This window comes from Carcharhinus amblyrhynchos, chromosome 28 (genome assembly GCF_965287045.1).
Source record: "Carcharhinus amblyrhynchos chromosome 28, sCarAmb.v2.hapA, whole genome shotgun sequence".
In the NCBI taxonomy this organism is placed as follows: Eukaryota; Metazoa; Chordata; class Chondrichthyes; order Carcharhiniformes; family Carcharhinidae; genus Carcharhinus; species Carcharhinus amblyrhynchos.
Genome location: NC_137351.1, coordinates 17,340,062 through 17,367,727, shown reverse-complemented (window position 1 = coordinate 17,367,727; position 27,666 = coordinate 17,340,062). Strand labels below are relative to the sequence as shown.

The window sequence follows — 27,666 nt, the reverse complement described above, 5'->3', positions numbered from 1 at the left end:
GGTTTCCTCCCTCAGTCCAAAGATGTGCGGGGTCTTAGGTGGATCAGGTGTGGTAAAACAGGGCTGGGGAGTGGGCCTGGGTGAGACCTCTTTCAGAGAGTGGGTCCAGATTCAATGGGCTGAGTGGCCTCGTTCTGCACCATTGGCATTGTGTGGAAAAAGGAGGATTTCCAGGAATCTGCATTTCCAAATTTCTCATCCTTAATTCTTGCCTCCAGCTTGATAAATATTCGGGATATTAACTGTCTCCTCCCCACATGTGCCTGAACCTCATTTTCTGTTTTTATTTCAGATTTCCACATCTCCAATATTTAATTTTTGTTTATCAGGGATTACATTGAACAACTGGAGCCAGTAGAGTCTCAATCTACACACATTTAATCTGCACCTATTGTCGGGACTGCAATAAAGAAATGGACTCGAACTGGAGCTCAGTCCTTCTAATTTTGGGGATGATTTGCAGTTTATCACAAGGTCAGTATTGAGTTGTCCCACAGACTTTACTTACTGTTTGTCATCCTTTTGTTTCGGAGTGTGAATATATATTTCATACTGATCTCTGATCAGAATTCAATTATCACCAGACAGTTGAAGAGTTAACTCAATATTTTAATGAGAGAAACTCCCTCTTCGCCACCTGTTTTGTAAATTTTCCTGCAATGTTATAATAATTGCATTTGGAAAATAAAGTTTTTACCCAGGATTCCTCATCATAATCACGAGGGGACTGGGCAAGTGTCAGGGGGCCCAGGCAAGATTATCCCAGAAGTTTATCCCAGCACTGCCCCCTGGACATGACCCTCTACCCCAGGCACTCGGGAAGCGAGTTACAATTGACACTGTCCTGGCCATGTGACTGGATTTCCTGATTTGGGGGGATGGGGTTCAGGCCTTGGGGCTTACTAATGATATACAAATATATTCAAATAATATTCCCAATGTTGAACATGGGATTGCACCCCAGGATTTAGAGCTAGGTAGCTGATGGAGCAAAGGGTTAGGGTTAGGTCACTGATGGGGCAAAGGGTTAGGGTTAGGTCACTGATGGCCAACAGGGCACAGGGGCCAACATTTGCACTCTGTAAAATGTGTCTTTGAAATTCTCGTGAGTTTTTTTCACTCCCATTGCTGAATCCACCCAACACAAACAGAAGTGGAAAATCTCTGTTGCTTTGGTGAATTGTCAATTGATGGAAAAATGTATGAACTTATTTTTTTAACTGAAGGAATTTAGTGTCAGATTGTTGACATTGATGTTGCTTTCAACTTGTGAACTTCATAACAGTAAAAATCTTCACTAGCTCCGGGATTCATTTCTGAAGAACTGACTGATTCTCTATTTTCCCCCAATAGTATCTGTTTCCTCAATTAAAGATAGCCAGTAATTTATCAGTCAGGAATACAATTCTTTGGCAGACATTTGTTTCCCAGGAGATACAGTTAGTATGTTGTAGTCATCTTCCAAAATACCATTACTGTTTGTTAGATCTGCCTTTCCAACCATCCTTCCGCTTGTAAACATTCAGTTCTGGGAATGTAACTAGTATTTTGGGATTGTGCATCACATTATGAATCAGTCTATGACAGGGATGCAATGAATTAATTTCACAGTTGGGTTTAAGATGAAACATCTTCAACTCAAACCCTTTAAATATTTGTACTCACCATCCTGACTTTGAAAAACATCACCGTTTCCTTCACTGTCACTGGGTCCTGGAACCCCCTCCCTAACAGCACTGTAGGTGTACCTACACTCCATGGGCTGCAGTAGTTCAAGGCAGCTCATCACCATCTTCTCAAGGAGCAATTAGGAATGGGCAATAAATGCTACCTAGCCAGCGACATCCTGTGGGGCTTAGTTCAGCTCAGATAAGAATTTGAGGATTTTTTTGAAAAGGGCAACTTTTGTCAACAAATTGAAATTGAGATAATGAACAGCATAATGCAAGTTAAAGATCACTCCAAAATTTAACAATTTCACTAAAATAAGCTAAATAAAAATCTAATATCTTTGACACAATTCACATTTTTTAAGTGAGATATTTTCTGTTCCTCCTACAATGATCCTCTGTGCATTAACTTATAACAAATGTCAGGATTATCAAGGTTACAATAAAAAACCTTTTTCTTAAAGTCAGCTGCTGAATCTATCATAATTCTCCTCAAAAAAACTGGCCTGCAGACATTCTTCAATCAGGGACAGTGGCAACATAAGTACTACATACAAGATGCACTGCAGCAAGTCACCAAGGCTCCTTAGGCAGCACCTTCCAAACCCAAGACCACTACTGTCCAGAAGGGCAAGGGCAGCAGATATCTGGGGACACCACCACCTGGAGGTTTCCCTCCAGGTCACTCACCATTCTGACTTAGAAATATATCACCGTTCTTTCACTGTCTCTGGGTCAAAATCATTGAATCCCTACAGCGTAGAAGGAGGCCATTCAGCCCACCAAGTCTGCACCGACCACAATCCCACCCAGGCCCTACCCCGTAGCCTCTTGTATTTATCCTGCAAATCCCCTAAAGGTCAATTTAGCATGGCCAATCAACCTGACCCGCACATCTTTGGACTGAGGGAGGAAGTTGGCGCACCCGGAGGAAACCCGCACAAACACTGGGAGAACATGCAAACTCCACACAGACAATGACCCAAGGCTGGAATTGAACCCAGGTCCTTGGTGCTGTGAGACATAAGTGCTAACCACTGTGTCACTGGAACTCCATCCTTAACAACACGATGGGTGTACCTACACCTCAGGGACTGCAACGGTTCAAGAAGGTAGTTCACCACCACCTTCTCAAGGGCAATTAGGGATGGGCAATAAATGCTGACCTAGACAGCAAAGACCACAGCCCATGAATGAAAAAATCTTAAACTAACAAATTATTTACTAAATAAAATAGATAAATGAGCTCTGTACAGAACAGGCAGAATGCCTCACTCCATTATTCTCCTGATGCATCAAATAATAAGAATACCATTCACTTTCTTCCTGTTCATCGGTTTTAAGGCAGAAATTTGTGTTCTCTGTTAAATTTGTGTTCTCTCTACATCCTCCTATTTTTATACTCACTTGCACATGATACTTGGAGTAATTCAGATTTTATTTTTGTGGTCTTGCTTGGGTTCCTTGGATGAATGTAGTTGTTACTAGGGGGCGTAACTATAAAGTTCATGGTGGGAGATATAGGAGGGATGTCCGAAGTAGGTTCTTTACTCAGACTGGTTGGGGTGTGGAATGGACTGCCTCCTGTGGTAGTGGAGTCGGACACTTTAGGAACTTTCAAGCAATTATTGGATAGGCACATGGAACACACCAAAATGGTAGGGATAGCTTGATCTTGGTTTCGGACAAAGTTCGGCACAACATCAAGGACTGAAAGATCTGTGGTGTGTTGTACTGTTCTATGTTCTAAGCTTCATTTCCTACCTAGCTCCCTAAATTCAGACTGCGGGATCTCATCCCTCTCCCTCACTATATATTCAGTTGGAATGTGAACATGGCTGCAGACAGTTTAGCCTCTCTCTTCAGGGTGCTCTAACTGCTGGATGGCATTTTTGACCCTGGCACTGGGGAGGCAACACCCCATCCTTTTTTATTTCATTTGTGGGATGTGGATGTCACTGGCTGGGCTCATCCCTAACTACCCTTAGACCGAGTGGCTTCTTAGGCTAGTACAGAGGGCATTTAAGAGTCAAATAAATTTCCGTGGATCTGGAGTCACATGTAGGCCAGAATAGGTAAGGATTCCCTTCCCAGGTTCCCAGATCTCTGAATTACTAGTCCAATCTCAATACCACTAGGTCACCATTTCCCTGAATCCTGGATACAAATCTGTTATTGCAATTCTTATAATTATTGAATCGTTAACAATATTATACTTCCAGAGCTCCTTCTTACAGCAGCACCACCACCACACCCCCTCCCCCCCACCCATCCCGAACTATTTCTCTCCCCAAGAAGTAAATTCTGTAGGCCTCACTCCCATTGACATTGATTTGACTGATTATTGTCACATGTATTAACATACAGTGAAAAGTATTGTTTCTTGCATGCTATACAAAGCATACCATTCATAGAGAAGGAAAGGAGAGAGTTCAGAATGTAGTGTTACAGTCATAGCTAGGGTGTAGAGAAAGATCAACTTAGTGCAAGGTTGGTCCATTCAAAAGTCTGACAGCAGCAGGGAAGAAGCTGTTCTTGAGTCGGTTGGTACGTGACCTCAGATGTTTGTATCTTTTTCCTGATGGAAGAAGGTGGAAGAGAGAATGGCCGGGGTGCATGGGGTCCTTAATTATGCTGGCTGCTTTCCTGAGACTGCGGGAAGTGTAGACAGAGTCAATGGACAGGGGGCTGGTTTGAGTGATGGACTTAGGCTTTATTCACGACCCTTTATAGTTCCTTACGGTCTTGGACAGAGCAGAACCTGCCTCTCTCCCTGAGGATAAGTGCTGTAAGCCTCACTTCCACCAGTCTGCCTCTCTTCCTGAGGGTTAGTGTCAGTGATGTTTCTGCCTGGTTTTAAACCAAGGCCCCCTCACATGCATGGCAAACGTGATAACTACAGCACTACAGAAGTTGCTTCACGCAGTTTTCTTGCACATATTCTCCTCTCTGGACGAGGGTAATATGGCAAATTGGGAACTAAAAGGAACTGAGACTTTTGAAGACTTTTGTAATCGCCTTGATTGGGATAACACATTCCAAGGGATCATTTTTCCATCACTGACTTTGTTTAAATACATTGCACAAACCCATCACTGATTATCTTCAAAGTGTCTCAACTACTGAGTTTCTACAGTAACTAATCTTCTGTTCAAATCTTGAGATATGTTTCACTCGTGCTATTCGTTAAACCTAACCTGGAGTCAATTCACCATTTCTGTAAAAACAAACTTTTTAAAAATTACATTTTCCCGGCATCACAGAAGTCAGTCTTTGGTCATTTCAATTCATTTTGTCTTCAAGAAATAGCTAAAGTTCACTGACAATAACAAAAGTTATGGTTCCACCAATAGTAGCCAAATGTTCACTTCCTTCACCACTGATGCACAATGTCTGCAGTGTGTACTATCTAGAAAATAGATTGAGGCAATGTTTCAAGGTTCCTCTGACAGCACCTTCCAAACCCATGATCACAACCACAAGACAGACAAGGACATCACCCTGATTGCAAATTCAACACTGTTCCTTGATCATCACTGGCTAGAATTCTAGAATTAGAGTTACAGAACAAAGAGATCTAGGGTTACATGTTCATTGCTCCTTGGAACTGGAGTCACAAGTAGACAGAATGGTGAAGAAGGCATTCGGCATGCTTGGTTTCATTGGTCAGAATATTGAATACAGGAGTTGGAATGTCTTGTTGAAGTTGTACAAGACATTGTAAGGCCACACTTGGAATACTGTGTACAATTCTGGTCACCCTATTATAGAAAGGATATTATTAAACTAGAAAGAGTACAGAAAAGATTTACTAGAATGCTACCAGGACTTGATGGATTGAGTTACACAGAGAGGCTGGATAAACTTTTTTCTCTAGACTGTAGGAGGGGTGAGCTTATTGAGGTAAATAATGAGGGGCACAGATCAGCTAGATAGTCAATATCTTTCCCAAAGGTAGGGGAGTCTAAAGCTCGAGGGCATAGGTTTAAGGTGAGAGGGGAGAGATACAAGAGTCCAGAGAGGCAATTTTTTCACACAATGGTGAGTATCTGGAACAAGCTACCAGAGTAGTAGTAGAGATGGGTACAATTTTATCTTTTAAAAAGCATTTAGTTAGTTACATGGGTACAATGAGTACAGAGGGATATGGGCCAAATGCAGGCCTCAACCGGGATCTTGGGTTCATGTCACATTATCTGTAACCCCCACAACTTGCCTAGGCTTGCAAAATCTCACTAACTGTCCTGGCTGGAGACAATACACATCTCTTTAACCTGTGCTTAACCCTCTCTCCACTCACATTGTCTGTACCTTTAAGACATCTTTACCTGTAAAGACTCGCATTCCAATTATTATTTTATAAATTGAGTTTGTGTCTGTATATGTCCTGCTTGTGAACAGATCTCCCACTTACCTGATGAAGGAGCAGTGCTCCGAAAGCTTGTGCTACCAAATAAACCTGTTGGACTTTAACCTGGTGTTGTGAGACTTCTTACTGTGTTTACCCCATCCAATGCCAGAGGTAGTAGTAGAGGCGGGTACAATTTTGTTTTTTAAAAAGCATTTAGATAGTTACATGGATACAATGGGTATAGAGGGATATGGGCCAAATGGGAGCAATTGGGATTAGCTTAAGTGTTTTAAAAAAAGGGCGGCGTGGACAAGTTGGGCGGAAGAGCCTGTTTTCATGCTGTAAACCTCTGACTCAAACACCCCCTCCAGCACTGTGACCAGACTGCAGCAGTCTAAGAATTAGAGCCAGCATCACTTTCTCAAGGGCAACTAAGATGGGAAATAAATAGCAACTTTGCCTGTGTTGCCTTATTCTAAGAATTAATTTTTAAAACATGACGTTTGCACCTAAAATAAGATGGCAAGGAAGAAGAACCTTACTTTCTTCATAACGCATGAATAGTTGTTGTCTTGATGTCCACAGGTAGATAAATTTATCTAGAGTTTTCCATGGATACTTGACAGACTGTGCCCGACACTAGTTACTGTTACAGCAATAACTCTCTTCTCTTTTTCAGCTCATTGGGAATGGACCTCTTGGTTTAATATTGATCATCCGGGTGGGAGTGGAGACTATGAGCAACTTGATGCAATTCAACGTTATTACAAGGACAGAATATGTCCCAGGCCAGCTGCTATTGAGGCGCGCACCACACATGGAGTGCCAGCATCGCTAACTGGAGAGAAAGTGCACCTCAGTCCTCACCTTGGCTTCTGGTGTCTCAACAAGGAGCAACTTCCAGGGAAATCCTGTTCAAATTATGCCGTGCGGTTCCGATGCCCCAAACGTAAGCAGCATGTTGGGCAGAAAATTACTCAGCAAACTATCTGAACTGAATTTGAGAGGATGGTAAAAAAGTAGTAAGATTACTGGGTTAATAATTACAAGACCCAGGCTAATGCTCTGGTTACATGAGTTCAAATCCTAGTGTGGCATCCTGAGGAATTTAAATTCAATTAATTAATAAATCTGGATTAAAGAGCTTGATTATGAATGATGAAAGAACTGGACAGTGATAAAAATTCACTCACGGTTAATTAATGTGTTTCCATAAGATAAAGGAGCAGAATTAGGCCATTCGGCCCATTGAGTCTGCTCTGCCATTCAATCGTAGCTGATGTGATTCTCATGCCCATTCTCCTGCCTTCTTCCCATAACCCTTGATCGCCTTATTGATCAAGAATCCATCTAACTGTCAATGACCCGGCCTCCACAGTCTTCTGCGGCAAAGAGTTCCACAGAGTCACCACTCTCTGGCTGAAGAAATTCCTCCTCACCTCAGTTTTAAAGGAGTGTCCTTTCACTCTGAAGTTGTGCCCTTGAGTTCTAATCTCTCCCACTAGTGGAAACATCCTCTCCATCTAGGCCTCTCAGTATTCTGTAAGTTTCACTTAGATCCCCCTCATCTTTCTAAACTCTATCGAGTACAGACCCGGAGTCCTCATATGACAAACCCTTCACTCCTGGGATCACTCTTTCACCTCGTAATTGGCCTCTGATATAAGAGCATATGACATGAGAGCAGAAGTGGGCCATTCAGTCCATCGAGTCTGCTCTACCACTCACTGAGGTCATGATTGATTTGATGTGATAGTCCTCAATTCCCCTTTCCCGCCTTATCCCCATAACTCCTTGAAAGATTACAAATCTGTCTCTCTCAGCCTTAAACATGTTCAGTGACCCAGCCTCTACTGCCCCCTGCGGGAAAGAATTCCACAGGTTCACTCCCCTCTGAGAGAGGAAACTCCTCATCTTTGTATTTATGTGGTAACAGAGGAAACAAATGCTAAAACGGCATAATTAAAACCATGGTTGTGACCTCCGTTTGGGTCACGAACAGCAATGGCAATTGTGAAATCTTCTTTTCCCAATGGGACAACTTTGTGCTGCCTGATTGGTTGTCTAGTTCAAAACTCTGGCTAATCAGGGACTTCCTTGAGAGAAGCAAAGTTAAATTTTGAGACTGATCTTTTTTGGGAGAAAATTTGCCTGGGCTGACAGTGTTAACTCTCTTTCTCACTCCACGGGTGCTATCAAAGTTGCAGAGTTTTTCCAGCAGTTTTGGCTTTTATTTCTTCGAATGCACTTTGACTGTGGTGAGTGCTGGGACATCAGCTTCCATAATTCCTCACTCCAAAGCCCCAAAATCTCAAACCTTTTACAGACAAAACCATTTTCCCATTCAATCTCTCTCCCTACATCCCATTCTGTTCTCAATCTTGGGATGCACTAATTTTGAAGCGTTTAATATTCTTAAAGCTAATGTTCTTGGGGCAAAGGTTCAAATCCCACTGGTGCAATTTAGATCTAACCAGTAATCAGGAATTGAAACTTTCCTCTTAAGGAAGTCCCTGATTAGCCAATCAGAGTTTTGAACTAAACAACCAATTAGGCAGCACAAAGTTGTCCCATTGGGTAAAGAATTTCTTTACTGAAAGGGTTACGAATCTTATTGAGACGTAGAAGATGATGAAAGGGATGGATAGGGTAGAGGTGGAGAGGTTCTCCCCGCTCAAAGGACAGCAAGACTAGAGGGCACAGCCTCACGATAAGGGGGGGGCAGTTTAGAACAGAGTGGAGGAGGAACTTCTTCACTCAAAGGGTGGTGAATCTCTGGAATTCTCTGCCCGTTGAAGTGGTGGAGGCTACCTCGCTAAGTATATTTAAGACGGGGGTAGATAGGTTTTTGGTAGGCAAGGGGATTAAGGGTTATGGGGAGAAAGCGGGAATGTGGAACTGAGCCACTTCAGATCAGCCATGGTCTTATTGAATGGCGGGGCAGGCTCGAAGGGCTAGCTGGCCTACTCCTGCTCCTATTTCTTATGTTCTTATGTTTTGAATTCTTTACCTCAGGAGAGAGCTATTTTGTAATTATGTTTAAAGCTGATATTGGTAGTTTTTTGACACTAAGGGAATCAACAGATATTGGAATAAAGCTCGTAAATGCAGCAGGTTCAAGGGGCTAAATAGCATTTCCCTGCTGCTATTTATTAAACACTAACTTTCTTTCAGAAACATTATCAAAGATTTATTTGGTTCATATATCAGTCATAATTTAATCAGCTCTCATGCTGGAATTTTGCTGCCTCGCCCACACCAGGCTGGTAAGGTCCCACCCCAAGCCAATGGAGAATGCCATCCTGCGCACCGGTAAAATTCCAGCATCAATCTTACTAAATTTCACCTCGGAGACAATGGCCGGAATTTTACCGGCACGTCCCGGTTCCAGGGCAAGCAAGGCCCAGAAAACGACATTCTCCATTGGCCTTGGGCGGGACGGTATGAAACTCCGGCAGACGATCGGCCGTTCTGATCACCACAATGGCTTTCCTGCTCTTCACGGATTGTCCAGTCTGCCAGAGGTAGCCACTATCTCGGGCAGGATGGGAAAATTTAGACAACATTTGGCCGGAATGTTACCACTGTTCATGCCAGCGGGATTTTCCCATCCTGCTGCAGGCAACAAAGATTTGGCTGGTTGCCAAATTTTCCGACCTTGCTTCAGCGTGGGCATGGCAAGAATGGTCGGTAAGATCGCACCCTTTGTCTTCTGTGTGGGGCAGAAAACTGTAACCTCAGGGCAGCTTCTTTAAAAAAAAGCTAACTTTCAAAACTCACTTTTTAGAAACCATAACCATAGAAACCCTACAATGCAGAAAGAGGCCATTCGGCCCATTGAGTCTGCACCAACAACAATCCCACTCAGACCCTATCCCTACACACTTACCCGCTAATCCCTCTAACCTACACATCCCACAATAAGGGGCAATTTAGCATTGCCAGTGCATCTAGCCCACACATATTTGGACTGTGGGAGGAAACTGGAGCATCCAGAGGAACCCCACGCAGATACAGGGAGAATGTGCAAACTCCACACAGACAGTGACCCGAGCCAGGAATCGAACCCAGGTCTGGAGCTCTGAAGCAACAGTGCTAACCACCGTGCTGCCTGTTATTTCATTATCCCAAAGTTCGAACAGGCATCTGCGGATGACCTTCCTTGACCTTCTACTAATCTGTCTTATTTGGCAGCAGGCGCTTGACTTCCTAATTCATTGGGAAGAGAATGATCATGTGAGAAGGAGAAAAATACAAAATGTGAAGCAATATTGTTTAATATTTCAAGACAACAATTTCTGTTTTTTTCTCTCAGGGTCTGTAACTGCTGTAGTTTGGAGTCCTTGGTCCCACTGGTCATCCTGGGGCTCTTGTACAGCAGCTTGTGAAGAGACAGGAGTGCAGGTACGTCGACGGACCTGCAACGCACAGAACAAGGAGCGACAATGTCCAGGGCCTGTGGAGGAGGGGAAAATGTGCAAAGGCCCAGCTTGTAAAAGTATGTAATCCCTTAGAGGTTCCATTTGTGAAACTTCAATGATGTCTGCTTGGGTACAGTTGAAATATTGAACTACTTTAGGAATGATACCTGGAGCATCCAGAGGAAACCCACACAGACACAAGGAGAATGTGCAAACTCCAGACAGACAATGACCCAAGCCAGGAATCGAACCCAGGCCCCATGAGCCGTGAAACCACAGTGCTAACCACTATGGTGCTGCGATGTCTGCTTGGCTACAGTTGAAGTATTGATCTACTTTAGGAATGATATAAAAGATTTCCAAATGATCCCAAATCAAATTAAGCTAGCTAAGCAGGGCGATCCACGTACTCCTGCTTCTGTTTCCAATGTTCAGTGGGTATCGTCCCCACCTCTGGGCCCGAGGTTCTGGATTTGAGTCCCACTGAGGACTTGATAGCCAAGGAAAGTGCATTCATAATGTAGTCAAACAGGTTCAATGTCATCTGCAAATCCTTCCAAACATGCTAATGGCTGGCGGTAAGAGCAGGAGAGATTCCTGATTGGCCACACTTGATGTCGAGTGGTGCCCCCTCAAGCTATAAGCCTCTGATGACAGATCACCGACCAGTTTTGGGAGAGTCTGCCTTAGCGCAGTAGGTGTGGGGAAGAGAACTGGAAATTGGAATTATCTTCCAACAGTGGGTTCTAATTATTTTGTGTGGCACCTATTCCTCTTACGAAGCCACAACCATCTAAGGCAATAATTGCATTAATTTTCATGGCACTTCTCCATTTTCATTCTGGTCAAATATGAAACGTGATTGTCATTTATTACATTTAACAAGATGTACACATGCTAGCAAAACATTACTTCCATTTTCACTGAAGCAGTAAAGTGTTAAATGATATCTACAATCAAAATCAGATCAATGTCACTTCTCCCAATCCTCAGGTCACAGAATACTACAGTGCAGAAGAGGGATATCGAGCCTGCACCGATACAGGAAAGGCCCTGACCTGCCCTCCTAATCCCTCTTGCCAGCACTTGGCCTATAACCTTGAATTTTATGGTGTGCCAAGTACTCATCCTTGTACTTTTGAAAGGATGTGAGGCATCCCACCTCCACCACCCTCCCAGGCAGCGAATTCCAGACCCTTACCACCCTCTGGGTAAAGTTTTTCTTCAAATTCCCTCTAAACCTCCCACCCCTCACTTTTAATTTGTGTCCCTTTGTGACTGGCCCTTCAACTAAGGGGAACAACTGCTCCCTGTCCACCCTGTCCATGCTTCTCATAATCTTGAACACCTCAATCAGGTCACCCCTCAGTCTTCTCTGCTCCAGAGAAAACAACCCAAGCCTATCCAACCTCTATTCATAACTTAAATGTTCCATCCCAGGCAGCATCCTGGTGAATCTCCCCTGCACCACCTCCAGTGTGATCACATCCTTATTATGATGTGGTGACCAGAACTGTTCACAGTACTCCAGCTGTGGCTTCACCAAAGTTCTATACTCCATCGTGACCTCTCTGCTTTGGTAATCTATACCCCGACTGATAAAGGCAAGTGTGCCATATGCCTTTTTCACCACCTTGTTATCTGCCTTTCTGCCTTCAGAGATCTCTGGACAAACACACCAAGGTCCCTTTGCTCTTTGGAACGTCCCACTGTCAGACATTTCACAGTATACTTCCTTGACAAATTACTCCTTCCAAAGTGCATCAAGATATAAACATGGCTGCTGTTTAGTCTGCCTCCACCATTCAACTAAATCATAGCTGATCTTCTACCTCAAGATTGGGCGGCATGGTGACACAGTGGTTAGCACTGCTGCCTCACAGCACCAGGAACCCAGGTTCAATTCCCAGCCTGGGTAACTGTCTGTGGAGTTTGCACATTCTCCCCGTGTCTGTGTGGGTTTCCTCCGGGTGCTCTGGTTTCCTCCCACAGTCCAAAGATGTGCAGATTTGGTGGACTGGCCATGAAAAATTGCCCTTAGTGTTAGGGGGACTAGCTAAATGCATGGGGTTATGGGATGGGGCCTGGGTGGGATTGTAGTCAGTGCAGACTCGATGGGCTGAATTGCCTCCTTCTGCACTGTAGGATTCTGACTATTTTCTTGAAATACTCCTGCATCCCTTGTTCTCTTTAAATCTATTAATCTTTGTCTTGAACATACACAGTCCTCTAATTACAGAATTCCAAACTTCTTCATCCTCTGAGTAAAGCAATTCCTCCTCATCTTAATCTGTAATGGCCTAATGGCCTCCTCTTTAGTCTGAGATAGTCGCCCCTAAGCTAAGGCAATATCCTTCCTTTGTCTGCCTGCCACCTTAGGACATGTGAACGAGGAGCAGGAGGAGGCCATTCAGCCCCTCAAGTTTGCTCCGCCATTCAATTCAATCATGGCTGATCACATTTCAACTCCACCTTCCTGTCCTTTCCCCGTAACCCTTCATCCTACTTACTGCTTATGCTGTTTGACACACAAGTATAGCTTCACTGGGTTGATACCTCATTTTTAGATATGCCTGGTGCTGCTCTTGGCAAGCGCTCCTGCATTGAACCAAGTTGATCTCCTGGCTTGGTGGTAATGGTAGAGTGGGGGGATATGCTGGGCCATGAGATTGCAGTTTGGGGTTGAATACAATTCTGCTACTGCTGATGGCCCACAGTGCCTCAGTGTTACCCCTTCTCCCCCAACTTTCTGACTTTATAGTTTGGGTGGTCTGAAGGTTTTAGAACCCTCCCTGATCGTGGCCTCTTGAAGATTGGAGGATTGGTAGCTTCAACTTGGATTTCCTTGGTCTGTTTGGTTGTTTTTGAGTGGACGTTGTGATATTTTATCTTTAATATGCTTGGGTTTACTCACTTGATCTATTTCTTGTGCTCTTTCTTATTGTATTTTTCCTTATCAATAAATTCCCTTGCTGCAATCGGACACCATGGGTTTATCCCACTCTTTATGTAGGGTATGTAACACCATAAGACATAGGAACAGAACTAGGCCACTCGGCCCATCGAGTCTGCTTCGCTATTCAATCCTGGCTGATTAATCATGTTCTCCCTCTTTGTTCACGGACTGATGCTAGCTGTTTATGTCAATGTTGTCTGCCATGCCTCGCCTTTTGCATGGTGACAGCTTGTAGCTCCTGGTTCCTGAATTTGGGGAATCTTTGATTGTGATTTTAGGAGGTCCTTTCTCTTGGAGCTCAAAATTCACTTTCATTGATCTGTCTTTTCTCTTTGAAAGAATTCATTGGCATCCTGCAGGGTTGGCCGGACTGGTACATTCACTTCCAACTCCTGACAACTGATCCCAATATTCTCACTGTGTTTCCTTTTCCAAATTCTCATGTATTACCTACGATTCTGCAACTGACAATGTTTCCTCTTCCGGTTTTAGTATTTGATTGTTATTTTCCATCTCCTTGCATATCCTCATCATAGCTCACATTCCCATCGAGTTTTGCGTCATCAGCAAACTCTGAAATCTCCAAATCATTGATATATATTGAAACCCAAGCACTGATCTTTGCAGTACCCCCACTCACAGCCTGCCAACCTGAGGATGACATTGTTATTTTTATTCTATTAACCAATTCTCAATCCATGCTAATATATTAAACCCAATCTGATGAGCTTTAGTTTTGTTTACTAATGTCCTGGGCATTTTCCTACCCTTGCTTCCCCCCTCCCTCCAGCATAGTGTGTTTTCCCAAGGAAGAGGCAGCTCACCTTTGGCCCACTGGTGGGATCTTCTGTTCCTGCCAAAGTCTACGGCATTTTGCATGCTCATCCCACTGCAAGGGGTCACCTTCGGCGAGATCTCGCCCATGTGGGCGCTTTTCGAAAACCTTCTGAAGATTTTAATCACTACATCCACTGGTTCCTCCTTATCTATTCTGCTAGTCACACCTTCAAAAAACTCTTAACAGGTTTGTCAAACATGATTTCCCTTTCATATACTCATGTTAACTCTGTGAAATCCTACCGCATTTTCTACAAGTCCAGTTATCACATCCTTTACATTAGATTCAAGTATTTTCTTTACTATTGATGCGAGACTAACAGATCTGCAATTCCCCATTTTATCTCTCCATTCTTTTATAAATAATGGGGTTACATTTTCTACCTTCCAATCTGTAGAATATTGAAAGGTGTTCACCGGATATCTCTACAGCAGCTTCTTCCAACACTCTGGGATGTGGATCCCTGGCTCCCAGTGACTTATCAAGTTTCAGTCATGTTAATTTTTACCTATTTGCATTTCTCCTTACAGCAACTCCTGCAACTGCCACAAGATTCCTGAATGCTTCAATGGAAAGTAACAGGGAGGAGCTGCCAGTTGGTAATATTCGATTCACTTACATTTATTAGAATGTCAGCATAAAAATAATTCTCATTCACCAAGCTGTAACTTGCAATTTCATTTTGAATTGGAATTCCAGTCAGATTATTTTGTTTATGTTTGCAATGCCAAACTGTAGTTAATCCTAAATCATTTCTGTAATTCTCCTGAAATTTTGCTTGAAATCAGTTTGAATTTTCAATTTATTCTGAAATTTCTTAACTCTGTTTAAAAACTTGTGGAAAAAATATCAAATCTACCTTAAGCTATATATTTATTTGTAAATTTCAAGATTCTTTTGGGATAAATTCCCTTGCTTTATTAATGTCTTTATTTGCAAGAATGCCACAGGAAACTTGTGACATTTTAACTGCTTTCCCCACATTTACTCCTGTTTTTTTGATTCTTCCTACAATTTGCCTATAATCCTTTGCTGGTTCAAGTATAAATTACAGAATGAGGAGTAGCTGTTAGGGATTTCTGGGTTTTCATAACTAATGCACCTTGGGTAAGTTATACTGAGGTGTTCCTCACAAGAATTAGGAGCAGAAGCTCTTCAAGCATGCTCCATCTTACAATAAGATCATGGCTGTTCTGACTGTAGCCCCAACGCCACTTTCCTCCCTACCCCTTGACCCAGGTGCATTGACCCGAACAGGCACTGGAATGTGGCGACTAGGGGGATTTTCACAGTAACTTCATTGCAGTGTTAATGTAAGCCTTAATGACACTAATAAATATACTTTACTTTGACTCCCTTTGTAGATCAAATTCTGTTTGACTCAGCCATGGATATATTGCACTGACCCAAACTCTATTGCCTTTTAGGGAAGAGAATTTCGCAGATCAACAACTCTGAGACAAGAACAAACCTCCTCATTGCTACCCTTAATATTTAAACTGTGTTGCTTGGTTCTAGATTCCCCTACAAGAGGAAGCATCCCCTTGTTACGATCCACCTCAGAAACGCCAAGGCATTTTATGGAGTCAGTCTAAGTTTTGAACATTGAATTTGGCACGAGGTGTCTCGCTGTAGGTTTGATTCAAGTGACTCAGTAGGGAGCTTTTATCAAACAAGGTTTACTTAAGAACACATTTAACATAAAGTAAGAAAATTAGCGATAACTTTTACCAATTACAAAAAAAGAACAGCCATGATATTTTATAAACATTTCAGCTAAATATACTGTTCCAAACCAAACAACCCCCACAAACATACACCCATTCTCGGCTTATCACAGAAAGCAAGAATACTCAGATATTGGATTTTGTAGCTTTCCAACACCTGCTGTGGATTAATCCTTTGGATGTTGAATTGAAAATGCAGAGGCCTTGCCTGGCCTGGAAGCTCCAGCAGATCTTCAGACACACAGAGACATTGTTTGCCTCTAGCTTCTAGCTGCACCTCACAGAAGCAGATTTTTCATTCCTGAGAGAGACAGAACATTGCTTTCAGTCTGCAATCCAAACAGCTTCTACCCAAACTGAAACTAAAGCCTTGTATTCCCCTGTGGGGGGAAAAGTGCTGTCCAAAGACACCTGACCTGTCAATCATTCATCACCCAACAATTCCAACAGGCAATAAAACTCCAGAACACTGCATTAGGCCAAATTAAAAATAAACAAGATGCCCGTTATAGTCCCTTAGTAACAATTAGAGAACATCGATTCAGACATGAGGGCAACAAAACAAAATGGCCAGGCCTGCTTGAAAAAACTTCAGGGAAACATCATTAAAAGCACAATATGGTCACACTCGGGAATCTGCTCTATTAGAAACCTTCTGGATTTTATACGTTGCAGTCAGATGACCTTTCATTCTTCTAAACCCCAAAGGGCATAGGCCTAATCTGTCCGACCTTTCCTATTGCAGAGAGAGCTAATTGTGGTGAAGTGAGGAGTCTGGAATGTTTTGGAAGTGCTTTAGAAAGTCTTCTAAAAAAATTTCAATTCTTTCTCTGCCAAGGTTCGGAGATCAGCACACTGATGTCAATACAGCAGGGTCATTACACTGGAGGGGGGGGGTCATTACAGTGAGTAGTGGATCATTCCACCAGGATCATTACACTGGGTGGGGGCATTATATTGGGGGTGAGATAATTCCACTTGGGGGTTTTCATAGCAGGATCAGTATACTGGGGTTGGAGGGGTGGGCGTGTGTCATGATGTTAGGGGTCATTCCTTTGTGGGTTCTAAATAGAAGAGTTTGTGAGGAGGAGCTGGGAAAGTTCTCATTGGCAAGGTCCTAGCTGAGACCAACTGTTTTCTGCCTTTCAGGAGCTTGTTCCAGGGTAGCCTTCTGACCTGACCCCCCCCCACACATCAAAATCCACTGGTCAGAGAAAGGGATCAGGATCATTATACACAGCTAGATTCCCAGTGGGCCCCGGCTATACCACAGACAACCCTCAATCATAGCAGTGGTTCCTGCAAGAAAGAGAAATCTGTGCAAAACTGTGATATTGTACATTGGCAAACACCAGAATATATATAATTCTAATGCACTGCCGTCCCTGTAAGACAGCTGTGCAGTCACACTTACAGGCATAAAGGGAATTTTGTGGCCTGATTAGCGGACTGTGCCATGAGGCCAGTAAGCAGTGGCAACTGTTTCTGTTTGATTGACTGTGACACTTTCCCTATCACTTTGGCAATGCTTAACATTCAGATAGAAAGATGAAACCTGAGCTGTTTTGATCTATTTCCTTTTAGGAGATGAATAATTTCCTACTTCATACATTTTCAAAGGAGCTGAATGTTTGAAGTGAACAGATACCTTCCGTTGCTAAAATCATTAATTTCCTGTCTGTAGGAGATCTGAAACATTATATTTTACTTGTTCTTGAACCTGTTGATCCTTTTGTATTGAATCGGTTGATGTGAATTAATTATGTCGAGCATTGAACATTGTGTTGCAGGTTGTGAGCTGAGATGTGCTATGGGTCGCGTGAATGCAGAGTGTAACCAGTGCATATGCAAAGACCATCGACTTTATGGTTCTGTACGTCTACAAGATGGTGCTCCAGCCTCCAAGGCAACTGTCCATCTGTGGGGAAATTCGGAGAAATTCTTGACTGCCTGCGATGAAAAGGGAAAGTTCCAAATTCTTGGTCTTTGCCCTGATGGCAAAACAACATTAAAAATTAAGAAAGCTTATTACGGAGTAACAGTTGTCACACTGAGTGCAAGCGACAGCAAAACGTCTACCATTGAAGTGAAACTCAAGAGATCTGGTAATGATTATTAATCATGAAAGAGGTTTCACAAATTACATCCAACAATATTATCTATCTTTTCTGTAATATTAGCCTCTTTGTTATCAATTACAACTTAATACGCTTGCTTATTATACATCCAACATGCCATGCATTCCCATTTGAACACAAGCCAACATTACAACTCCACATTATTACACACTCTTCATTATTACATTGCCCTAATTTGAATAGTTGAGTTATGTGAAACACAGAGGGAGGAAGATATAGGAGAAGGGAGGAGGTAACCAGTAGGCAATAAGGAAGGAATATAGCCTGCTGGAGGAGAATTAAAGAGTTGTTGGTGAGGGTTAGACAACATCCTCTACATTATTTGGAGGAAGCACTGAGTGTGGCAAGGATGCAGAATGTACTCTGGGTGGAAACTTCATCAACTAAGAATGACATTAAAATCCACCCCTACCCTCCCTCTGCCCTCACCTCAGTACATTCTGTACCCTTGCCATCCTCAGTGCTTCCTCCAAATAATGTTCGACATGGAAGAGCACTGATTCAACAGCTGAGGGGGGGACACCACGTGGCGATCAGCAAGAGATTTCCTTCCCCATGTTTGACCTGTCACTCCCAGTTCTGCTGTATCCAGCCATGAATGGTGGTGAACAATTAAACATCTCATAGGAAGTGGACACAATGGTACAGTGGTTAGCATTGCTGACTCACAGCACCAGGGATCTGGAGTCAATTCCTGGCTTGGGTCACTGTCCGTATGGAGTCTGCACATTCTCCCCGTGTCTGTGTGGGTTTTCTCCAGGTGCTCTGGTTTCCTTCTACAGTCTGAAAGACATGCTGGTTGGGTGCATTGGCTGTGTTAAATTCTCCCTCAGTGTCTCCAAACAGGCGCCAGAGTGTGGCGACTGGGGGATTTTCACAGTAACTTCATTGCAGTGCTAATGTAAGCCTATTTGTGACATTAATAAATAAACTTTAGAGTTGTTTGAATTTACTAAATCTTGATCTTTGTGTAATTCAGAAAAGCCTGTCATCAGGAAACAGCCACAGAACAAGCTCAGGCGTGAGGGACAAAGTGTAAGTTTCTGTTGCAAGGTTCAGTGTAATCCTCCACCAGACAGATACCTCTGGTAAGAACCCTTTTTGGTTAAACTTAAAATATCTCCTTTATGTTAATCCCTGCTCGGCCACTTTTCTCCCTAACTCTGAAATCTCTGTAGTTAACACCCTCCTGACCCTCTTTGACAAAGGGTCATCTGGACTCAAAACGTCAGCTCTTTTCTCTCCTGAATGATGCTGCCAGACTTGCTGAGATTTTCCAACATTTTCTCTTGTGGTTTCACTCTCTTCAAACGGTTCTGGGACATGGTAATTTAGTAGCTGAAGACACAGCAACAAATGGTGAACGGAACAGGAAGGAGCGCCGGAGGTAAGACTCGGGAAATTGATGAGTTTAGGATGGGAGGCCTGGCCGAGCTGTATTCCGGGGATACAGCTATCAGGAGGCTTGAAAGGAAAGATTTGAACCCAAGGTGCAGACGTTTACCAATATGGTTTCGGGGATTAGGGAATTTAGCTACAAGGTTAGCTCAGAGAAGCTTCAGCAAAGGAGATTGAGGAGAGGTTGGACAGAGGTGTCCAAGATTATGACGGTTTAATAGGATACACAAAAAAACGTATAGATTAGCTGATGGTTCAAGAACTAAGAGACACAGATACAAGGTTTTGGGCAAGAGTTACACAGGAGTGATGTGAGAAAGAACTTTTTTACTGACTGTTCTCTAATTCCCTGGAACTTGCTGCTCTTGGTGAACATGAAGATGATGAATGATTTGACGAGGAAACTGGGTGGGCATTAAGAAAGATTAGCTTGCAGATCAATAGATACAGACTATTGAATGGCACTAACTGCATGATTCCACAGGTGGCTAACAAGGACTCAAGGGGTTGAATGGTCTTTTAAAGTCTCTAATGACAAGAGTATAAATGTTAAATAAGACACCAATGAAGCAGAAATCAATGCAAAAGGAGGGGAACAGATTAACTTGTGTGTGATAGGATACACAGAACCAAGGTTTTTGTAGCAATGGAGACTGACAGCTCAAGGGATGTTGAAGTATTCAAACATAAAAGTCACATAAAATTGAATGGAGGTTTCAAAGACTGAGGCCGGGGTGGAGGGGACCAGTGTTAAACATAAAAATAGGAGGCCATTCAATCCTTCAGTCTCTTCTGCTATTCAATGAGATCAGGACTGATCTACGATCTAATTCCAGTTACCCCAAATCCATTAACACCTTTGGAAAACTCAAATCTATCAGTTACAAAATTTAGTCAGTTCAGCATCAATTGTCATTTGTTGAAAGAGTTCCAAGCTTTTATCACCTTTTGTGTGAAGAAATGTTTTCTAACTTCATTCCTGAACGCTCTGGGTCTAATTTTTAGTCGCTGCCCCAAGTCTGAGATTCCCAAAACCAACAGAATTGTTTCTCTCATCACTGCCTTTGATATCTTCAATCCAGTCGCCTCTCAACCATCTAATTTCCAGGAATAGAACCCGGGTTTATCACCTCTCCTCATAATTTAACACTTGGAGTTCAAGTTTCATTCTGCTAACGCTCCCTCCGAGGTCAGGATATCCCTCCGAAGGTCTGGTACCCAGAACTATCTGTGCAGCTCCAGGGGCTGAATTTCTCCCCCTCATGGGCTCAGGGACAGGCAGGAAGTGCAGCTCTGACCGTGATTGGTCCCAGAATGCAAATTCAGCTGAACATCATGCATGTCAGCGCCAGACACCCCGGTAGCGTGCATGACAGCTTCATATTGAGGAGTTCTGATATCCCAGAGGTCTTTGCGGAGGACCCAGGGTGCAGGGATGGTTGAATTGGAAATAAGCATTCAGAGTTATGAGGATAGACAGGGGAATGAGATTGATTGATTGGGTTTTTTTCATGGAGAGCCAGCATGGACTTGATGGGCTGAGTGGCCTCCTTCTCGCTGACTCGATAACTCTGTGTCTGCCCAACCTGCTTCAGATCCGAGGTGGAGGCTGGAAGCTCTGGATCATTGCACTGTATTTTTATGATCCATTTAAATTCTGTGTTTCTCTCCTTTTAATTAACGCCCCTTCTATTTTTTCTTGCAGGTATCACAACGGCTCCGTACTCAATGCGAAGACACATGAACCTGATGGTACACTTGTGTTAAACCAGCTGAAGCCACAACATGCTGGGCAATACATGTGTAAAGCGAGTAACATTGCGGGTTCTGTTAAATCCCAGCCAGCCACACTTACTGTGATCGGTAACTAAATAACTTCACACTTTTAGCCACAGTTAGAGGTCATTGTGTAAGAAAATTCTGAAATTTGTTATCCTAAAGTCCGTGTTAGTAAGTTGGTCGATGCCTGAAAAAGACCCAAAACAGATATTTATGTGTTGTGCATAAGTGAAATAATTCACAATCACAGAATCCTACAGTGCAGAAGAGGCCCTTCGGCCCATTGAGTCTGCACCAATGCGTTCACCAGTCCCTTTTTCAAAGGATAGACTGATTTGCATTCATTCAGCATCTTTCACCACCTCAACACTCCGTGAAGCGTTTACAGCCAGTGAGTTATTTCTGAAGTAAAAACAGAAAGTTACGGAAAATTCAGCAAATCTTGCAGTCAAATAAGACTCAAAATGTTGGCCAGAATTCTCCGGCCGTTCACGTCCCACTATGGCCAGCGAGCACAGATCTCCATTCACTGCAGCAGGACCACAGAATGCCACCCGTTAACTCTGCGCAGATGCTGCCCAACCCGCTGAGCTTTTCCAGGAATTAAGGGAGCACTGACTGAAGTTTGATTGGGGAAAATAGGTTTAAAGCCAGATAAACGGGAGGAAACATTTACCAAAGTAATTCAAAATGTTCAGTAAAAGTACAACCACAGCCCTCCCTCAGTACTGACCCTCCAATAGGGTGGCACGCAATCAGTTTACTGTCCATCCAACAGTGCAGTGCTGCTTTTGCAACGGCAGAAGTGTTACATTATGTGGTGTCGAATGCCTCAGCGCGAATGAATCCTGATGTGAAGAGCTTTCCTTTATTTGTTTGGAGGATTTAATGTATGACTATCCCTGGGTGGATATGCTGTCAGTGGACACGTGTGAGCTATCTGACTGCAATATTGTGAAGGTCAGTTAATATCCAAAAACGGCCTCTGAATTTGTGACAGCTTGGCTCAAGTCACCTCTAAGTAACAAGGTTTTTATCAGGATGTGTCCACTATCTCGGCCTGGCAGGCCAGAGTTTGGATATGTATATATTTTTCTAATCCTGGGTGTGACTGGCTGAGCTTCCATTCATTACCCATCCCTAATTACCCTTGAACTGAGTGGCTCCCTCGGCCATTTCAGAGTCAACCACTTTGCTGTTGATTTGGAGTCACACGTAGGCCAGACCAGGTAAGCGTGACAGAATTAGAAAAATATGAAGTTATGCACTTTGGCAGGAAGAATAAAGGAGCTGAATATTATTTAAATGGAGAAAGACTGCAGAAAGCTGCAGCACTGAGGGATTTGGGCTTCCACAAAAAGCTGGAAAGTTCAGTTGGTAATGGGGAAAGCAAATGGAATGTTGGCCTTTATTTCAAAGGGAATGGAGTATCAAAATAGGGAAGTCTTGTTAAAACTATACAAGGCGCTAGTTAGACCACATTGGGAATCCTATGAATAGTTTTGGTCCCCTTATCTAAGAAAAGATATCCTGGCATTGGAGGCAGGCCAGAGAAGGTTCATTGTGTTGATCCCGGGTATGGAGGGATTTTCCTATGAGGAGAGGTTGAGTAGGTTGGGCCTGTACTGGAGGTTAGAAGAATGAGAGGTGACCTTATGGAGACATATCGGATTCTCGGGGGGGGTCGATGCTGAGAGGTTGTTTCCCTGTGTGGAAGAGACTAGGGCCAGAGGGCATCATCTCAGAGTAAGGTGGGGGGATGAATTCAGACCCAGGCTCCCAGAGCTTTACGCTGGATTTCTAGATTATTAATCCAGTGACAATAGCATTATGTTACTCTTTGTACTCAGGTAAATACTGAAAATGTTGTAGCATTTTCTGAGGGAAAGTGGTGAATTTCGCAAGATGACATTCAGCACCCCTTCCTCAAGGCATTGCACCAAAAAATGCAGCCACTTTTCATAGACTCTTCCTGTGTCACCATTTCGATCAAACCAAAAGTCATCATATAGAAATGCTTTGAAAGGCTTCATGGGAATATGACGTGACGTAAAAGTACAGGTTTTAAAATGAATGTTCTTGTTTTCACAGCTCCGAGGGCTCCATTCTGCAACCCCACACCTGACCGTCACTTAATACAACTTCCTTATGACTGTTACCAGAATCTGACTCAGTCCTTTTTCTATAACGTGGGCAAATGTCCTGTGACAAAATGCACAGGAGAACACGAGCCTGAGTTAGGATGCAAAGATAAGCCAGCGTACTGCTGTGGAGCAGTGAGACTGGAGGAAAAAACCATCTCCTGCAGCAAATACACCCTCCCCATCAAGGTGGTTAGCAGTTGTGGCTGTCAGAAGTGCGTTGAAATCAAGACGATTGTCCGTGGTCGTGCAGTAGCTGCTGATAATGGTGAAGCCATGCGGTTTGGACAGATCTTCATGGATGGAAAGAAGATCAGTATGACTGGGTACAAAGGAACATTCTCCATTCAGGTCCCTGCGGACATTGATCGATTAGTGCTCACCTTTGTCGATCGCTATCAAAAGTTTGTGAACACGACAAAGGTTCTTCCCTTCAACAAAAAAGGGGGCTCAGTGTTTCATGAAATTAAACTAGTGAGGAAGAAGCCAGTAATCACTCTGGACTGTTCCATCAGCAACACCATCTCCCTTGGGGCAACAGAAAACCAAAATCCTATCGCGGAATTGGAGTTTCCTCCCAATGCTTTCTACAGGCAGAATGGAGATATTTACAGGGGATTGGTCAAAGCCAGTGTGACTTTCTTGGATCCAAGGGATATCTCTTTAGCTTCAGCAGCTCAGAGTGATCTGAATTTCATCGATGAAGAAGGTGATGTTCTTCCTTTGAGGACGTATGGCATGTTTTCGCTTGACTTTTGGGACGAAACAGCAAAGGAAAGCCTCAACGCAGGACAAGTAGAGGTTTTCCTGGATTCAGCACAAGTTAAAATGCCACAACACCTGCACAGAATGAAACTGTGGTCACTCAATCCTGAAACTGGCTTCTGGGAAGAAGAAGGTGATTTTACCTTTATTAAAAGTCAACGAAATAAACGAGAGGAGAGAACATTCCTTGTGGGGAATATGGAGATTCGAGAGAGAAGACTCTTTAACCTGGATGTCCCTGAAAGTAGAAGATGCTATGTGAAAGTCAGAACTTTTCATAGCGACCGATTTATGCCTAGTGATCAAATCGAAGGAGTTGTTGTGTCACTTATTAATGTAGAGCCTATGGAAGGCTTCTCCTCCAATCCCAGGGCTTGGGGTCGTTTTGACAGCGTCATTACTGGTTCGAATGGAGCTTGTTTGCCAGCCTTCTGTGATGACCAGCAACCGGATGCTTACACTGCCTTTGTGGTGGCAACTTTAGGAGGAGAAGAACTTGAGGCAGTGGCATCTTCCCCCAGAATAAATTCCAATAGAATAGGTGTTCAGCACTCTTACTTAAATAAGCTTCAGTACAGAAGGTCAGATCACGAAGATGCCAAACTTAAGAAGACAGCTTTTAAAATTAATGTAGCCAAACCAACTCCCAATGTCCCGGATGAAATGAATGGTCCTATTTACCCTTATGAAAACTTAAAAGAATGTGAAGAGGCTTCATTCAGTGCAGGCCACTTCCGATTTTACAGAGTAGAAGGAGACAGATATGAGTACAACACTGTGCCATTCAATGAGGATGACCCAATGACTTGGACAGAAGATTATCTTGCTTGGTGGCCAAAACCATTGGAATTTCGAGCTTGTTATATAAAAGTTAAATTCAATGGTCCTCATGAGATCACTGTGAGATCTCGAAACATGGGAGGGACTCATCCTCGGACAGTTGGACAGCTTTACGGTATTCGCGATGTGCGGAGTACTCGCGCTCTGGACCCATCGGGCGGCTCTGCTGTTTGCTTAGAATTCAAGTGTAGTGGAATGCTCTATGACCAAGAACGCATCGACCGCACGTTAGTGAAGATTATCCCCCAAAATAACTGCCACAGAGAAAGTGTGAACAATATGTTACAGGATTATCTGGTTAACCATCTGCCTTTTGCTGTCAACAATGATACCAGTGAGTTCACCATGTTGGCTCCTCTTGATCCTCTTGGCCACAACTATGGAATCTACACAGTAACTGATCAGGATCCAAGGACAGCTAAGGAAATAGCCCTGGGGAGGTGTTTTGATGGAAGTTCAGACACTGTATCCAGGGTAATGAAGTCTAATGTAGGCGTGGCATTGACCTTCAACTGTAATGAGAAGCGGGAAAACCAGCAGAATGTCTTCCAGAGTCTGCAGAAACCCCCAGGGCAGTCCGTGGTGAGCAGCATGAGAATGGGACAAAGAATGAGACGCAGGGGACAGAGAGACAACCTGTTTGGTATTGTTCTGTTTAATGGAAAGAGAAAGCAGAGAGGACCACGCAGAGAGCTATGGTCTTCAGTTCAGTAACATGGATTAAACGATCCTCAGAATCATTGAGTCATAGAGGTTTACAGCATGGAAACAGGCCCTTCGGCCCAACTTGTCTATGCCACCCTTTTTTTTTTTGAAACCCCTAAACTAATCCCAAATGCCTGCATTTGGCCCATATCTCTATACCCATTGTACCCATGTAACCATCTAAATGCTTTTAAAGGATAAAATTGTACCTGCCTCTACTACTACCTCTGGCAGCTTGTTCCAGACACTCATCACCCTCTGTGAAAAAATTGCCCCTCTGGACACTTTTGTATCTCTCCCCTCTCACCTTAAACTTATGCCCTCTAGTTTTAGACTCCTGTACCTTTGGCAAAAGGTATTGACTGTCTACCTTGTCTACGCCCCTCATTATTTTACAGACCTCTAATGGTCACCCCTCAGCTTCCTACGCTCCACAGAAAAAAGTCCCAGTCCTTTCAGCCTCTACTTATAACTCAATCCATCAAGTCCCAGTAGCACCCTAGTAAATCTTTTCTGCATTCTTTCTAGTTTAATAATATCCTTTCTATAATAGGGTGACCAGAATTGCACATAGTATTCCAAATGTGGCCTTACCAATGCCCTGTACAACTTCAACAAGATGTCCCAACTCCTGTATTCGATGTTCTGACCGATGAAACCAATCATGCCGAATGCCTTCTTCACCACTCTGTCCACCTGTGACTCCACTTTCAAGGAGCTATGAACATGTACTCCTAGATCTCTTTGTTCTGTAACTCTCCCCAACGTCCTACCATTAACTGAATAAATCCTGCCCTGATTCAATCTAACAAAATGCATCACGTCACATTTGTCTAAATTAAACTCCATCTGCCATTCATTAACCCAAAGCCCCAAATGATCAAGATCCCACTGCAACTGGAGGTAACCTTCCAATCTTGGTGTCATCTGCTAACTTACTAACTATACCCCTATATTCTCATCCAATCGTGACTAGCCAGTCACAAGATCAGCCGTTCCTGAAGAAGGAAACGGATTCTATTTATCCATCAAACGGTGAGATGAGTCTGTTCTTTTTGAAATGGGTAAATATAAATCTTATTTATTTCTGGCAGTGTTTGAAAGCAGTGTTTTTACCGTTTGGACCAAATTCCTTAGGGACAATTGGCATTGCACCATTTACAATATACTCTGGCAAAACTGTATTGAAAACAAAATTAAACACTTTGGAATATAATTCACAGCTTGAATCTATTCCAATCTTTTTTTTTGATGATGGTGTATTCTGATCATGATTGGTATTATGGAATATTCACTTTGTACAATAAATTGATTGAATTTTGAATCTGCTTCACAACTTGTTCTTCTGTTAATATTTATTTCATAACCAAATCCTATTTAAGAATGAAATATTTGGTTATGTGATGAGATCAGACAAGTTTCAATTGTTCTGTTCAGCCGATTAATACTAATATTCAAAATCATGAGTGACTGAGTGAATAACTGTTCTCAGTGGGGATCAGTAACCAGAAAAATCATCATTCGGGTAATTGACAAACTAACCCAAAGTAACGTGTGTCCGAAACAGCAAATTGTTGTGATGTGTTCCTGGAGGAAGTAGATTCTGCTATAACCTTAAAAAGAGAACTGGGTAAAATATCAGAAGCAAAGGTCTACAAGGCAATCAGGGAATTGGAACTGATTGTGATCAATCCGAAAGGGAACATGGCAAAGGGCCAGGACATTAGCCAAACATGACCCTCTCCCTGTGAGTGTTGCACTCACCCAGTTCCCCTGGGAACAGATCTCACCTTCAGAATCTAATTGTGCTTCACGCTTGTTCTGCCGTCGTTCCACCGTGGATAAGATTTTTTGGCTTTGGAAGGTGATTCTGGCGTGCGAGCCTGACAATAATATGTTAACTTGTTCTAATGATGTTTCTGATGTTGAACAATGGC

At 43.1% G+C, this 27,666-nt stretch overlaps 1 protein-coding gene across 2 annotated transcripts; it reads left to right on the top strand.

The window, feature by feature from the left end:
* Nucleotides 1–309: 309 nt before the first annotated feature.
* Nucleotides 310–27,053, top strand: cilp (cartilage intermediate layer protein, nucleotide pyrophosphohydrolase). Of its 2 annotated transcripts, none has more exons than XM_080214412.1 (8): nucleotides 310–474; nucleotides 6,701–6,970; nucleotides 10,337–10,519; nucleotides 14,767–14,835; nucleotides 17,754–18,068; nucleotides 19,081–19,189; nucleotides 21,205–21,323; nucleotides 23,370–27,053. In XM_080214412.1, the coding sequence occupies exons 1-8, from the start codon at nucleotides 414–416 to the stop codon at nucleotides 25,736–25,738; spliced, it is 3,495 nt and encodes a 1,164-aa protein (XP_080070538.1). In that variant the 5' UTR covers nucleotides 310–413; the 3' UTR covers nucleotides 25,739–27,053. The 2 variants fall into 2 exon arrangements, with proteins under 2 accessions (XP_080070538.1, XP_080070537.1); XM_080214411.1 differs by having other exon boundaries at nucleotides 21,205–21,362.
* The last annotated feature ends 613 nt before the right edge of the window (nucleotides 27,054–27,666 follow it).